Genomic DNA, 16,885 nt, shown 5'->3' on the forward strand with positions numbered 1-16,885 from the left:
TTAATTCATACAGTATATTGATATTGTCTAGGGATTCTGCAGCTTAGTCTCTCAGTTATAGAAATGTCAAAAGTCCCATCCAGTAGCAGAAGATCAGTACTGCAGATTTCTGAAAAGCTTAATCAGCATTTACACCCACATTTTCTAAAGGTCAACACTCAACTGTCTCACTCTCTACCGCCACCTTCGAATATAGGTGTTGCCCTCAGAACTTTGCTATGTTACCCCTTTGTTTGCTAGTGAATATTGTTAGCCAAGAATATGCGTGGAGAGAAATATTGGTGCGGATACAGTCTGAAAAAAGTGGAACACTTTCCAGCAGCACTCAAATACCCCTCAGCTTACCGAACCCTCCAAAAAAGAACATTTAGGAAATGTTTTGACTTGCTCAGCAAGCCAATTCACCACCACAACTTAATGCAGTAGTTATTATATAGCATTCTTCACATAAGGTAACATCTTAGAGGGCTGTACAAATTTAAAGTTGGGTACCAATAGAGTGATCAATGAGGTAGGTTTTAATTCACGATTTAAAACCAAATAGAGAGATGGAGAAGTAAAAGGAGGGAGTTCCACAGGTTAGGAGCTTAGAATCTGATTGACGGTGGAATAATAATGAAATACGACTTTAAGTATATTACAGCTCATTCTTCACCTACTTTTCTTTTTTGAAGAATATCGCACAACCATCCACATGCTTCCTTTCTTGTTCAGTCATTATTTTGGCACGAGACTTTGGACAGAAGAACCCATCATATCCATGCTGATTCAGCTCAGGAAGGAAGAGATTGAAGTATTGCTCGGTTTCTACTTCCTATTGAAAAAAAACACATTTAATTACAGATGTACCAGATCACAAAACAGCTAACAGTTCTTTTTTTAAAATTGTCTTGAATCATTACTGTACTTACCAAACAATATTAATTTTATAGTGAGCTTTTGGCAGAGGGTTTCAGAAATGCACAAATTATCTCTAATAACAATAATCCTTGCATCTGATATAGCAACTTATCACATCGTTGAGATGTCCCAAAGCGCTTCACAGGATATATTGTAAAGTGGATTGACTGGATTTTGTGGGCGAAACACGCAGGCCATTACGCACAGCAAGCTGCACCAAATGTACCGTACTCCAGCAAAAGCAATTCAAATTGGCCTTAAATAAAAATTGATGCTTACAGTGGGCTAAATATAATTCTTGTTATGTTTTAGCCCCCACTCCCATTCTTTTTCAATCCTTTTTTTGTTTGAATGGCAAACACCTTTGAGTGGAGAAAAAGAGGAGGCTCATAATATGCTGACTTCTCTCCAACCACTCAATGCTAATAACTTAATACAAATAACTCTTGCATTTTCATATAGCGCTTTTCACATCTTCTAATAATAATAATCCTTGCATTTGATATAGCGCTTTTCACGTCGGGAGGACATCCCAAAGCGCTTCACAGAACACACTGTAAAGTGAATTGACTGTATATTTGTGGGCGAAACGCGGCAACCAATTGTGCACAGCAGTGTCCCACAAACAGTTGTGGATTGAAGTGACCAATTTATTATTGTTTTTTTTTCTTGAGGGATTATTATCAGGCGTACGGAGTAAGGAAACTTGCCCAAGGTTTCACCCTGCCAGGAATCAAACCCAAGTCGCTCGCTTATGATGCGAGCGCTCTAACCACTGAGCTACAGGACTCCATTTCAAAATTATTCTAATAGTACATAATCAAGCAAGAGGGCAGTTATCTCTCAGATAATTTTTCCTCAATGACGCACAACTCAGGAAAATACTCCCTGGGGGAAGGGGTAGAGGCACCCTGAGAACTGGAGAAAAATACTACAGAGGTAGCACAGCCAGAATGGCAGTCAGGGGCAGTGCAGTCTGCGACCAATTGTGGTGCTATTTTGTAAAAAGGTACAGGAACACATGAATATCAGAGAAAATTAAAAAATTATGGTGAATATAACACTACCGTATCTAATTGTAATAATTCCTACTTAGTGGTTTAATGCTGCAACACCAGATAGTATCACCACTGTAGTTCCCTGAATGAACTATGCAAAAGTATACAAATCCTTATTTCATGTCCAACCGCACCCTCACCCCAAACACCCACCCCCCCATATATTCTGGATTCAAGGAAGAGGAAGTCATACAAAAGGAAGACACATATTAAACATTTTTATAATGCCCTTTTTTCCAGATAATAAAATATAATGTTTAATTAAACATTCACATTGCTCATTCAATAAACAAACATCTTCTGAAGACATAGAGACCAATATGCAGAGCTGAATAGCTGAATACATAACCGTGGTTTGTCCAGAAATAATCAGCAACATACTGTAGGTTCACTACACCCGTCCCAGCAACAGGTTCCAGCCGACCCTTACACTTAAAGCTTGCCATCAAAAGCAACCTTACCTATGACAGCAACAAGATCACAAAGGATGTCAAGAGAGGTACAAACGAAAAAGGCCTTTGAGCTCATCTAATATGCCTATTGTCTCTTCAATTCAATGTCAAGCTGTTTCATAAACAAGACTACCCTGTTATAGAAAGAAAGCCACATTGCCTGCGGAGATTGTTTTACCAGGAACATTATCCTGCTGCTGAAGCAATAGGACCCAGCAAAGCAAGATAAAAAGCTCCCACCTGGTGCATTGTCAAAGGCTCCCACCAGATTCAGTGATTCCCATATTTTTCTGTTCTAAACTAATCAATCTCCTCGATACAGTAGCAATGTCCATTGCTAAATCAAGGGGAGATCAGGGAAGCTCTGTGACCACAAAAAAAGGTAAATGTTCATGACTTAGAAACTGCAAATGTGAATTCACACATGGCTTGCACAGTTGTTTCCAGGATGTTACCACTGCCTGTCATGCAAAACAATGTCCCTTTCATATTTGGGATCTCGCAGCATGGACTACAGCATTGAAGTGGAGGTACTGACCCCATTGTAAACCCGTGCTGTTTTTCTGTGCCTCCACATTTGTGAAGGAGGGAGAACATTTGTGGTTTGATGAAGTAAGACACAACACATGTGTGCAACACCATTAAAAGTTCATTTACACAACTGCTGCCATCAACCAAATATTAGGGGGCTTTACACTGGACCTTTCCTGCTGTCCTGCCACCATTAGTTTGGTTGTGGAGATTATGAAATTAAATTTTCAAAGCTTTTTCACATGAGCGAAACATCTGACCTCATGAAACCAGCTTGGTTAAATCCATATTCACCATTCCCTCACTGCAACCATGACACAGTGGTTTAGATTTACATCCGCCTTGCCTTACCTGAAGGCTTATGATGTCTGCATCACAGTTTATAATCTCTTCCATAATTCCCTTTTTCCTGTATTCCCAGTTCAAAGCCCAGGATGGGCAGTAGCCGTATAGCTGCCTTGTGGCATACTTGTCACATAGAACATTATAACACATGACAGTGAACAGTGCTGTAAAGCAAATCCATAAATCAGTAGGTTACCCAAAATATTGGGATAACAAAAACAATATGAAAACAATCTTTGATCACAAAAATTTCACAAAACAATGCACATATGTCATCTTGTCACATTCCGCCACATACAGCACAGGGGCAAAAATTATACATCCAAAATAATATTTTCAAGCAATTTAAATGGATTGAGAAAAAATAATTATAATGGTATAAGGAATGAACTGGAGGGGAAAAAATGGCAATCAAAGATGTTGAGCAACAATGGAAATTTTTTAAACATGAGACAGAAAAGGTGCAGGAAAAATATATTCCATTAAGAAATAAGGAAAAATTACCTAACATTGATATGCCATAGATGAATAAGGAGTTGAAGACAAAATTGCAGCTATGGAAAAAAGCATAACAGAAAGTTCTCCAGTAGGGACAGGGAAGTGGGGTTTCCATGAATTGAATGGAAATCAAGGAGACATGATTACAAAAGGCAATCAGACTTGTAGTAATTGTCAATGGTTGACCAGATGGACTGCTTTCTCAATCAGACTAAGCAGATTAGACATGTTCTAGCCCCTAGAATACAAAGGTTGAAGGGCATGCCTAGTTGGAAAAGTACTGTGAAACATACCAGTGCTTTGTGCTAGTAACATGAACAGTTAACAAAAATATTTTTGAATGTCAAACAAACATCTTTTACATTTGATTACTCTTACAATTCATCTAAGATAATCATAGAAATCAAAAAAAACATTCACCCATTTAATTCAGTGCATCTATATCTTTGCGTAGGCAATTGGATTATGAAGTATTCCGTGTGTAATAACTGATTTAAAGCAAAGCATAATTCTTTCACTGTAATGAACAACAAATTTACAGATAAGCAGAGATTCTCATCTAAGATTACTGCCCGTAGTTTATAAATATACCTGTTGGTAGCACTTGATCTCTTTCCTTTAGTGTGACCCACGGCCTCTGAGGAAGCTGCTCTGGATGAACTTATAAAAAAAACAAGCAAAGATGTGTTTGTTGCCCTCCCAAAGAATAACCTTAAATTATTCCCTCCTTTGCTTGGGCTCCCTAACCCTCCATACATATATGGTCAAAAGGGCAGCAACCTTTCAAAAATAATAAACTTTGCATTTGATATAACATATTTCACAGGATTTACTATAAAGTGGAGTGACTGTCTTTTGTAGGCAAACCAATATGCGTACAGCAAAGTGCCACAAACAGACGTGAAGTGAATTACTCATTTTATTTAGGGGTTTGTTGGCCAAGACACTGGAAGAATCTTCTTTCTCTTTTCGAATCGTGCCATGGGATTTTTAGCTTCCACCTGAATAGGCAAACAGGACCTCATCCAAAAGATGGCACTTCAACAATGCAACACCCCCCCAGAACGACAATGGAGTGTCAGCCTAAACAATATGGAGTTCAAAGTCCCAATGTGGGACTTGAACCCAGAACCTTCTGACTCGGAGAGAGTGCCATCAACTGAACCAGGCTGACACATGACTTCCCATCACTGATTTTCTTGCTCTCCATCCCTGTGAAGAAGCACCTATCCTCCTTTTGGTGTTTCCTCCAGTGACATGGTTGAGATAGAGAAGTCAACAGTATGGTGACCCACGAGGCAAAGCAATAAAAAACATTCAATGTGGTTCAATTTATTAGTGATTTAATGTGCTGTGCCACCCAAAATATAACCTTCTCAGAAATAAAGATCTAGCATATTATTTATTCATAAGTAAAACATTATCATTGTGAAAAGCAAGTAAACGGATGAAACTAGAATTTCCAATTTCACAAAATATAGATTCTGTCAATCGTAAAAAAATTTTAATCGCTGAAACATTATGAAAGTTATTTCAAAATATCTTACATATAGCCAGGGAGGGTGGCTATATCCACATTGAAACACAATCAGGATAAGACCAGTGAAAAAATACCTGCTAAATTGTCAAGCATGTAGTTCAGTAGCTTTCGTGTTCCATCTGGCTCTTGGTAGAGGTTTAGAATATCCTGTGACAAAGGATTGCCTAACACCAAACCAGGAAAAATAAGCATTACAAATCTGTGCATAGTCCAGTTAAGAACACAGATTCTGAGGTATTGACAACAGATGTAAATATTTGAAAAGGGAGAAAAGGCAGGCAAATGGAAATAAACAATTTGCTATGATGTAATAAAGTGGCCAATCTAGCACGAGAAGCTCAAAATCCTTTTCCTATTCCTATAATACAACAACAAAATTACATTTGTAAAGTGCCTTTCACATCGGGAGGATGTCCCAAGGCGCTGAACAGTCGGGGATCAGGATCAGAGTGCGGGGGACAGGATTGGGGTGAGAGAGGGCAGAGGGATAGTCTCCACAGGGCCTGGAAAGTTTAGCTTCAGTTCACAAACCAAGAAAATAACATTATAGAGTAGTTAAAAATCCAAATGTGATTAAACTGGCAAGTCTTAAATGTTGAGAAAATATTATATTAATAGTTGGTAAGAGCAAGGTGGGTGGTGGTGGGAAGACAACCAAAGGCACAAACAAAGTCTTGGAATAAAGTCACGTCTAAACTTATTAGAGCTATAAATCGCAAGTGCATTGGATATTCAATACATATAAAGTCATACTTGTTATCTGACCTTTTAAACCCAGGGTCTGCAGCTGGAACAATCGTCCGAGTTCATAAGGCAAAACCCGTAAGAGATTGTTATTTAAAAGTAATTCCCTGGAAGAAAAAATACTTCATGTAAAAACTTTCTTCAGCTACGTAATTTGTTACTTCGAAATACAATAATAATAATCCTTGCAATTGATATAGCGCCTCATCACATCTTCGAGATGTCTCAAAACGCTTCACAGAATAGACTGTTAAGTGAATTGACTGTATATTTGTGGGCCAAACACGGCAGCCAATTGCGCAGAGCAGTGTCCCACAAACAGTCGTGGATTGAAGTGACCAATTTATTATTGTTTTGTTTTAGAGGGATTATTATCAGGCGTGAGGAGTAACGAAACTTGCCCAAGGTTTTGCCTTTACTGTATATACTGTATACACATTGCTGGTAACAATGCAAAAGAACTTTAAAATTTAAATTCTAACATAACATAGGAAGCAAATAAAGAGACGACCAGGGTCATGGGATAGAACAATAAGCCTCATCTCTGGCACTTGAGAGTTTTACCTCAAAGTATGTGAATCTTTTTCTCAGATTATCATTCTCCTACAGTCATCACTAAACAGGATCGGTTCCTCAAGAAATTTAAAATAGCAACGACGCAGCAACTGCATTTATATAGTACCCTTCATGAGGGGTAGCGTCTCGGAGAGCTGAACAATGGTGTCGTTTGACGGCAAAACTGAGAGAAAAACTTGAGGTGATCGTAGATAGAGCTGAAGAGGAAAATTTTCTGGTCCAATCTTAAAATGGGTAAAGAGGTGAATGGGTAAAGAGGTGGAGTCCTGTAGCTCAGTGGTTAGAGCACTCGCCTTGCAAGCGACACACCTGGATTCAATTCCAGGCAGGGCGAAACCTTGGGCAAGTTTCCTTACTCCACACACCTAATAATAATCCCTCCAAAAAAACAAAACAATAATAAATTGGTCATTTTCAATCCATGACTGTTTGTGGGACACTGCTGTGCGCAATTGGCTGCCGCGTTTCGCCCACAAATATACGGTCAATTCACTTTACAGCATATTCTGTGAAGCTCTTTGAGATGTCTAGAAGATGTGAAAAGCACTATATCAAATGCAAGGATTGTTATTATTATTATAAGGCAGAGGAATTGGAGAAGGGCGTTCCAGAAGATTGAACATCCAGAAAGCTCAGTTTAAAATCTTACTTCCAACATTTGAAATGAATGATATCTTACACAAGAAATGTATGAAATCTCCTCTCTTGTTTAAGCCATGTGCATTAAAAGGGCAAATATCAGAAAACAGTAGTTCTCAAGATTTGCAAAGTTGCTCATCAAAGCTGCTTCACCAAAAGCTCAGAGTTGCACAACTGTTACAAAACTTAACTCGACCAAAACTATTTTATTTATTCCTTAATCACAAATTGCTAGTAATAGTACATTTTACTGAATTGTGCAAATATATACATATTATGCACATACATGAATTGAACATGTAATACCATCTAGAAAACTCTTTTAAATGCAGCAGAAATACTGGTTAGTTAATAATATTACATGTGCAAACATATGTGCACACAAACACACGCACATGCACACAGGTTCTGAGCACACATAGCACCATGGTATCAAGAGTTCTCTGTTGTCACAGTTATTGGAAGATCAAACTTTTCAAGATGTTGCAATCCACTATCTCAGTTCCTCATCAGGTTTATGGATTCAGATATTCAGTTTCTCAACGTGCAGCTGTTCTATTTGGTTGGTGAACTAGTTTCAGCTGTGCTTAGTAGTTTTTCTTTACGGTCTTGTCAATTTCATAACAGTTCAGATTCCTTGAGAACTGTGCTTGTTTTATGAAGGTCTATGATTTGGAATTTACCTCCGTTGTCACTCTTTGTTGTAGTGGGAAATGTTTCTACTATCTTGTAGTTCGTTAAAATTTGTTTCCAGTGTTTGGTGTGTCAGGAACTCTAATATATATTTATATCACCAACTTCATTCCCAGTTGCTGTGTTCATTCATCTCAGTGGGTCTGGAGCACTTAGTGTTTATGCAGTCATGCATTTGTTAAAACAAAACTGCACAAGAGGTGTAGGTTCAAGAGAAAAGAGGGGGAGTACTTTCGATTTAAAATCTTTTAAAACAAATTACAGTGTGTAGGGGATGAGTATTTTACTACTTAAAATAGATGCAAAAGATCACATTGGATAATTTTTAAAAATCACTATGTGACCAACTTAATTTCCTCCCTAAAGACAACTGTGAGTAGCTACCTTACACCACCAGGCAGTGCACTCCTTTCTGTTGCTTCCCCTTTTTTGGATACCGGATCAGAACTGAATTTGGTCCATTTTAAAATAAAACATTATAGTCATTATACTTTCTGTTATAAAATAATACTTAGTAGTTATTGGTTTACTTAAGAGGGTTTTGTCGGGGGTTGCCGTGGCGGTGGTGTGTCCCTCATCTCCAGGATCTCGCTTGCTCTATCCCCTTACTTCTCTGACTCATTCCCCTCTTGCGAGCACTTTACCCTCTATCATCCCTCAAATCTTTCCCTCAAAATTCTCCTTATTTACCGCCCCCCAAAACCTCCCTACCTTCATCTCTGATGTCTTCACCCTCCTAGATACCCTCTGCCTCTGTTCTGAACGCCTCCTCATCCTCGGCGACTTCAACCTACACTTCACTCCCTCCTGCTCTATCTCCTCAGACTTCTCCTCTCTCCTTTCCTCTCACAACCTCTCCCTCCACATCCACTCTGCCACCCATGTTCATGGCCACCCACTCGACCTGGTGATTAACCGGGGCTTCAGTGTCTCGGACCTCACAATCACAGACAAAACCATCTCCGATCACCATTTCATCTCCTTGAACTCCTCAATCCCTCTCCCCACCGACACCAAATCCATCTCCATTTCCTACCGCCCCTGAAGAAAAAAATCTCCCCGCAATCCCTCTCCGCTGCCCTGGAGTCATCCGAACTCCTCCCCCTCTGGCCTACCTCCCACACTGATTTATCCTCCTCGCTCACTCTCCTCCACAACTCCCTCTCCACCATTCTTGCTGCCCTTGCCCCCCGCACCTCCCGAACCGCCCCCTACTCACGAACCTCACCCTGATACACCAGCCATCTCCGCTCCCTCAAGGGTCAGGTGCGGGCCACCGAACGCACCTGGCTCAAGCTTGACCTAACAGTCCACCGGCAGATCTGGCTGGACTACATTAAAGCGTACCGCTCTGCCCTCGCCTCTGCCAAATTATCCTACTACTCCAAGGTAATCTTGGAGGTGAAGGACAACCCCAGGTGCCTATTTTCCATCACTAAGCGGCTCCTCCATCCTCCCTCCCGCGCCTGGCTCATTCTCCCCTCAAGCTCTGACTGCGAGGAGATGCTGGATTTCTTTGAGTCCAAAATCGAGGGGATCCATTCAGCTGTCACTGTCCTCCCAACTGCCACTCCCTCCACATCTCCCCACCACACTCCATCCCCTACCCATCCCGCCCTCCACATTTTCGAACCTGTCTCCCACTCCTCTCTCACCTTATCCAGCATGAAACACACCACCTGCTCCCTTGACCCCATCCCCACCCCTCCCCAGCTCCACCTCCTCGCCCCTCTACTCTCCGACACCATCAATCTCTCCCTTTCATCTGGCACCGTTCCCATCCCCCTAAAAACAGCTGCAATCACCCCAATCCTGAAAAAACCTTCCCTGGACCCATCCCTGCCTTCTAACTCACGGCCCATCTCCAACCTCCCTTTTGTTTCAAAGGTCCTTTAAAGAGTCATTGCTTCCCAGCTTTGCTCATTCCTCTCCTACGACTCCAGGCTTTAGTTCCTTCCAATCAGCTTTCTGTGCTGCTCACAGCATGGAAACTGCTCTGGTCAAGGGTACAAACAATATTTTTTCCATCTGTGAGCAGGGCTCCCTCTGCCTCCCCGTCCTCTACACTACCTTCGATACCGTGGATCACTCCATCCTCCTCTCACCTCAACCTTCAAGTTTCTGTCCTTGAATGGTTCAGGTTTAATCTCTCACACCGCCTCCAATTTGTCTCTACCAACGGTTCCTCTTCCAGCCCCCACACAGTCTTGTGTGGTGTTCCTCAGTGCTCTGTCCTCGATCCCCTCCTCTTCAAACTGTACATGCTCCCCCTTAGTGACATCATTCGCAGACATGGGGTCAACTTCCACATGTATGCGGATGACACCCAACTCTATCTTTCTGCCTCCACCATCGATTCCGGGACAGCTGACATCCTGACACTGTCTGTCTGACATGAAGTCCTGGATGAGAGCCAACGTTCTGCAGCTGAATGTTTGCAGGACCGAGACCCTCCTGATTGACTCGCACCAGCGCCTCAGCACCTCAGGCACTGGCAGCATCAGCATCCACGGTTGCACACTCCACCTCACCAAGCAAGTTAGGGTGTCTTGTTCGACCCTCAACTGTCTTTTCTCCCCCAAATCCGTGCCATGACAAACTCTGCCTTCCCCCACTTCTGCAACATTGCCCGACTCCGCCACTGCCTCACCCTTCTGGCTGCCGAAACCCTCACCCACGCATTCGTCAACTCAAGGCTCGACTATGGAAACTCCCTCCTTGTCGACCTCCCCAACTCTTCCCTCCACAAGCTGCAGATCATCCGGAACTCTGCAGCTCATGTCCTCTCCCACACCAAGCTCCGTGACCCCATCACACCCATCCTTGACCGGCTCCACATCCCTCAGAGGATCAAATTCAAAATCCTCGTCCTCACTTTGAAGGCCCTCCACGGCCTTGCCCCCTCCTACATCTCTGACCTGCTGACTCCCTATCAACCTGTCCACTCTCTCTGCTCAGCAGGCTCTGGCCTACTCCAGGTCTCCCATTCGACCTGCTCTACAATCGGCGGTCAGGATTTCAGCCTCTCTGGCCCCACTCTTTGGAACTCCATCCCACAATCCCTTTGCTTTGCCTCCTTCAAGGCACAACTCAAGACCCTCCTTTTTGACCATGCTTTCAGCTGCCCTCCTTACCCCCCTCTGCCCTCCCTCATCCCAATACTGTCCCCCACGCTCAGGTCCTGATCCCTGCCTGTTCAGCGCCTTGGGATTTCCTCCCGACGTGAAAGATGCTTTACAAATGTAATTTTGTTGTTGTTTCTTTTCCTTGGGTCTTGCAGCTTCAGGATTCAATCCATTATACATTGTCTAGAAAGACTTCACGTATTCATTTCCTTGGACTTCTGATTTGATTCTGTTTTATTTTTATGTCTTCTGAGGAGCAACTAAAACAAAAAGGAAAAGCTAACAAGAGAGAATCAATGATCAGAGAGCCTCATTGTCAATCTCACAAAGAACCACAAGAAGCCAAGACAGATCAACCTTCATCTACCAGCCAAAGGCAGAACAATGTGTAAAGAACCATAGGAATAAACCTGTGAAACAGAAAACATACAAGAACTCCTCCCCAGCCTGACTATTTAAAAATTGACACAATTGCTGAAAATCCAAAACAGTGGGTTGAAGCATCCTGAAAAAGTTTTTAATAGATTTTTGTAAAGTAGACATAGGGAAGATGTTTCCACTTGTGTGGGAGACCAAAACCAGGGGCCATCAAAATAAAATAGTCACAAATTGATCAAATAGAGAAGTTAGAAGAAATTTTGTCACGCAGAGAGTAGTGGGAATGTGGAACATGCTACCACAAGAAGTTGTTGAGGCAAATAGCATAGATGTATTTAAGGAAAAGCTAGATAGGTACATGAGGGAGAAAGGAATAGAAAGTTAGGCTTGAAGGCTTAGTTGAGGAAGGGCAGGAGGAGGCTCATGTGGAGCATAAACACTGGCATAGACCAGTTGGGTCGAATGGCCTGTTTCTGTGTTGCATATTCTAATGTATTCTAATGTATACTAAGTCAATCTTCCAAATCTGAAGACACAAATAACTTAAAGCATAGATCATGCAAATGATCAGAACAGTTCAAACTTTGTGGAACTATCTTTTAACGGGAGTACCGCTGTGCAAATATTCTTTATCGAGAACAAAAATATCATTCATGAAAATATATGAACGTTATTTGAATTTCAAATGTCATGGCTATGAACGGCTAAACAGTTGTTTCAAGTCTGATAAAGGTGATCTCCTCAAGGTTTGAGCTGTTCTCATTCATCAATAATAATCCCTCCAAAACCAAAAACAATAATAAATTGGTCATTTTCAATCTACGACTGTTTGTGGGACATTGCTGCCGCGTTTGCCCACAAATATACAATCAATTCACTTTACAGTATATTCTGTGAAGCGCTTTGAGACGTCCTCCCGACGTGAAAAGCGCAATATCAAATGCAAGGATTATTATTATTATTATTTCCATTCAAGACATTGGCTCATGATAACTTGTTCTTACAGCTGATAACATACTACTGCAGTAGAGAAATCAAACCTACAGTCAACTCACCTGAGCGACACCATGTTTCCGAGCTCTGCTGGCAAACTGCGGAGTTTATTAGATGACAAATCCAAGTAAACCAGATTATGGAGCTTCGATATATCAGCTGGAATGCGTGTAAGGTTATTATCATTAAGGTGCAGTGCCGTCAAGTGTGTTAACTCCCACAATGATGTACTCAAGCTCCTTACTTTACCTGTATGGAAAGGAAAGAATTAATAATCCTTTCCCCCAAAATTATGAAGCGGCAGTAACCTTATCAAGACAAGAAAGAAATATGTGCATTTACTGGCTAAAACCACCACCAACAACAACTTGCATTTATATAGCACCCTTCACTCATGTGGTCTATAAACGTAGATCCTGAGTGAAAACAAAGCGCAATAAAACGTCTGCTTTCTGGGGCTTCTGGTTGTTGCTGATGTCACTCCCTGCGCATGAGCAAAGTGACATCAGCGGTGCTTCCTGCGCATAGTGTGCAATGAATAGGAAGTGACATCATGGGAAAACTGACAACCCAGAAGGCACCTTTTCTTTGCATGGGTGTACTGTGGACTTGCTCTATGTGAGAAGAATTGGTAAATCTGGCTTCTGGTATAGTGTGGATCCATAGTACTGATGCTAAACTATTCAAAGAAGGAAATAAAACAGGGTTTGGGAGACACTCACCGGAGATTTCTAATCCCACCCAATTTGATTTCTTCACATTCCCTGCGTCTTCAGATGACATGATTGTATATATTATCCGTGGATCTGGTGGATCATATTTTTCCTTTGGCATCCCAATCAGCCTAGGGGAAAAAATATACCATCTTCATTAGTTATCAGTTTCCTCAATACAGTACCTCAACAGACTGCATTTGGGCTCTTCATATCCAATGAGGATCATAGAGTATCACAGAAGTGGTGCAATGCAAATAAAAAGTGCAATAAAGACACCATAGTAACAAATTATACTATTTATCCACATCAAAAAGCATAAAATTCTAACTGATAAGATTATTTTGTTTCAAAATGTAAGATTACCATGAAATTGTGGAAAATTCTTAAATTTAATCTTAATTTAGAAACTGTTTTTCCAGTTCTTAAAAAGAACTTGCTTCCAAATTCTAAATTTAAGAATTTTCCACAATTCTGCACAATTTTAATTAAGACAAAATGGTCTTACAACGTTAAACAAGGCGAACTTTCCTGTCTAAAACTAATTACAGTACTGTCAACTTCTGCGACTATGTTTGAGATGTAAGCAAATGTCCTGCAAAACAGTGATGAGCTTTTATCTGGAGGATTGTTGGCCAGGATTCTTAGTGAGCACACAAGGAGAAACTTAATTCTGTTTTCAAACAGTGTTGTTGCATTTAAATGCACGTCTAAAGTGCAGACAGCACTAGTTTAGTGTCTCATCTGAAGGATGCTACCTCCAACAATACAACACCTTTCTCCCTCTCCACCCCTGAGATAGAGCATCAGGCTAGAGATTTTACTGATTATAATCCAATGGTCCATGCTATCAGGGGTGGGAAACTGACCTACTCTTTCAATCCAGCTCTGAATCACACCCACTGGAACTACAAAAGTAATTAAAAAAAGACACACTATGAATACTGTTTTCTCAAAACAGAATGAGGGACCCAAGAGGTCTGACTGTTTTACCAACCTGACTGGAGTATTATGAGCTTTTTCAAAATATATTGCTCGATTTTAAATAAGAAAAAAAAATCATCCCCACATAAAAACTGTTTTTGAAAAATATGGAGAAAATGAGAGAGACGTTACATTGCAAAACCAAATGGAAAATCTATGAATTCCGCTCTCAAAAATGTCAAAAATGTTTTGGAATGCTAAAGATGCTAAAAATCGAGTGTTCTGCCAAAAGAAACTAGGTGCAGTAGTAAAAAAATACAAGGATAAACTAAGGCTGTACAAACAGTTTATAGGGAAAAATAAGGACACAAAACTATCTATATTTGGTTTCAAGGTGGCATTTGTGCATCCTCATCTGAACCACAAACAAAAGCAATTATGAAGGTGCCAAGGAAATACAACAAAGACTAAACTAAATTTGCAATGATTTTAACAAATATTTTTCTTTCTGCTATTGCACAAAGATTAATTTGCTTACTTTCAACCGTTCCCTGGTTAATGCACAACCGTAAATCAAACTCTGGGATGCTACCCTGCGTGATTTGGGGTGTTTACCATAACACAATTTACAAATACACATACCAATCCAAACAGGCCCTTAGATCCTTTACAAATTCAGGCAAAAGCAGGATGTGTAAATTTCAAATTTGCAGGATTATAGGCTTGTTTTTCAATCCTATTTACAGTGTGATAAATAGACATAAACTGTAGAAATGTAATTACAGTACCAGGGCAAGGATCTCATCTATCTCTTCCTCTCCACCCCAGTCAGGCAGCGCACAGCCATATGTAGAACAAAGCTCTCCCCCACCCTCCTGCAATAATATCCTCTTAAACCAGACTACAAGAGTAATCTGGAACGTCAAACAAATCTTTTATCAAAAATTCCTACACTGTAGATATACGTGTTTAGAAATGTTACGGTCAGACATGGTTCACAAAAGGCACGTAAATAATTGTACTTAACTTAAGGTCACTGAACAAAGCTCAGTGATTAGTACATTTACCGACGACATGAGAATGAAGTGTGTGTGTCTGTGAGCCTAATTTACAGACAAGCAAACATGGTACCTTTGCAAATGTCCAGGGAATGTCTAGAGGCCAGCATGCTCTAAACTACTTCACTTACTCGAACAGAGGCAGGAAGAAGGAGTGCTTGAATCGCCTTGCCTACCTACCAGCAGCTGAGCTTTTATTGGCTGTTTCCAGCAGTGCGCTGAGGCGCTGCTGTCAAAAGCACAGTTGAAAACAATCTTCTTGGCAGTGCTTGCCGTTGGCAGCAATCTCTCAATATAAATACAACAGACCGAGCTTTAATGTTTTAAACGCTCTGGGACTCTACCCTGCACGAGGGGCCCTATATAAATGCAAGTAGTTGTTGTTAATCTCCTATTTTGTTTATCCAACACCTGAGGCATCTTAAAATAAGTGGACTGTAGAAGTAATGTCACAAATTGTGGTTTCTATTGCTGCTATGCAAATCAGCCAAACGAATATGCCTGTCAAACAAAACCCTTCTCACTATGATTAGCAAGTCAAAACACACCAAAATAACCCACTCTGGTTAAGTGGAAAATAGCAAATACAACATTATCCTTCTCTTCCAGAACAGTATTTTGTTTTGCTGTAATCCAATTGCAATTCATTTCTAATCTTCCAATTAGAATTGGTACATCTGAGTTTTGCAGTTAATCCTCAAAGTATGGCTAATTGATGATTGATAGAACTGACCTACGAGTTTTGCCCTTCAGTCACACACTCTTTCTCTGTTTGAGAAATACAATGTACATAACACTATTATTAGTATTCAGAACTTTAAAGCTGGACAGAGTTTCGGACCAGAGCCGGGGGTCGGGGTGGGGGAGGGCAGTGGGGGGGAAGCAGGGAGATCGAAATCACGGTCGAAGAGGAGGGTCTTGAGGTGGATCTTGAAGGTGGAGAGGGAGGGGGCGAGACGGAGGGACTGTGGGATGGAGTTCCAGAGAGTGGGGGCAGAGTGGCTGAAGGCCCGTCCGCCGATAGTGGGCCGAGCGAGGCGTGAGACGTGAAGCAGGCCGGAGCCCGCTGAGCAGAGGGAGCGAACAGGGTGGTAGGGGGTTAGGAGGTCAGAGAGGTAGGGGGAGCAAGACTGTGGAGGGCTTTGAAGGTGAGGACCAAAAACTGTATTCTCTGTGTGATGGGAAGTCAGTGGAGTTGGGCGAGGATGGGGGTGATAGGGTCACGGAGCCCGGTGCGGGAGAGGACACGGGCTGTAGAGTTCTGGGTGATCTGCAGCCTATGGAGGGAGGAGTTGGGGAGGCCGACAAGCTGTGAGTTTGCATAGTCGAGCCTCGATGTAATGAAGGTTTCGATGTATGAGGGTTTCGGTGGTCTGCGGTGTGAGATAGTGTCGGAGCCGGGCGACGTTGTGGAGGTGGGAGAAGGCAGAGTGGGTCATGACACGTATGTGGGGTAGAAAGGATAGTTTAAATGACTTAAGCTTGAGTTTTTTATGCACAATATTAGTATCAATGCACTAATTCAGTCTAGTATTAACATTGAAGCAACAATGGATTATTTTACATTTCTATGCAATGGTATAATAATCCTTGATTTGATATATGACACTCTCAAAGCTCTTCACACAACATATTGTGAAGCGTAAGACTGTGTATTCTGTGTACAAAACTAAATATGATTTGGCAACATAACAGAACTGGTCCCACCATATTTCTCT

The 16,885-nt window shown here is 41.4% G+C and overlaps 1 protein-coding gene across 9 annotated transcripts in view; it reads right to left on the reverse strand.

Annotated features, from left to right (window-relative positions):
- cnot6l (CCR4-NOT transcription complex, subunit 6-like) overlaps positions 1-16,885 on the reverse strand; it is a 39,917-nt gene that overhangs the window by 15,215 nt on the left and 7,817 nt on the right. For 7 of the 9 annotated variants that reach the window (XM_007896984.2, XM_042340048.1, XM_042340041.1 and 4 more), the window contains exons 2-8: positions 13,195-13,316; positions 12,535-12,721; positions 6,090-6,175; positions 5,399-5,488; positions 4,376-4,444; positions 3,293-3,450; positions 660-814 (exon numbers count right to left, since the gene is read on the reverse strand). In XM_007896984.2, coding sequence (XP_007895175.1) covers positions 660-814; positions 3,293-3,450; positions 4,376-4,444; positions 5,399-5,488; positions 6,090-6,175; positions 12,535-12,721; positions 13,195-13,306 — 857 coding nt within the window. In that variant the 5' untranslated portion in view covers positions 13,307-13,316. Of the gene's footprint in view, positions 1-659; positions 815-3,292; positions 3,451-4,375; positions 4,445-5,398; positions 5,489-6,089; positions 6,176-12,534; positions 12,722-13,194; positions 13,317-14,897; positions 15,052-15,240; positions 15,277-16,885 lie in introns of those variants that run through there. The other 2 variants (XM_007896983.2, XM_007896981.2) reach the window with 2 other exon arrangements.

This window comes from Callorhinchus milii, unplaced genomic scaffold, assembly GCF_018977255.1.
Source record: "Callorhinchus milii isolate IMCB2004 unplaced genomic scaffold, IMCB_Cmil_1.0 Scaffold1, whole genome shotgun sequence".
Lineage (NCBI taxonomy): Eukaryota > Metazoa > Chordata > Chondrichthyes > Chimaeriformes > Callorhinchidae > Callorhinchus > Callorhinchus milii.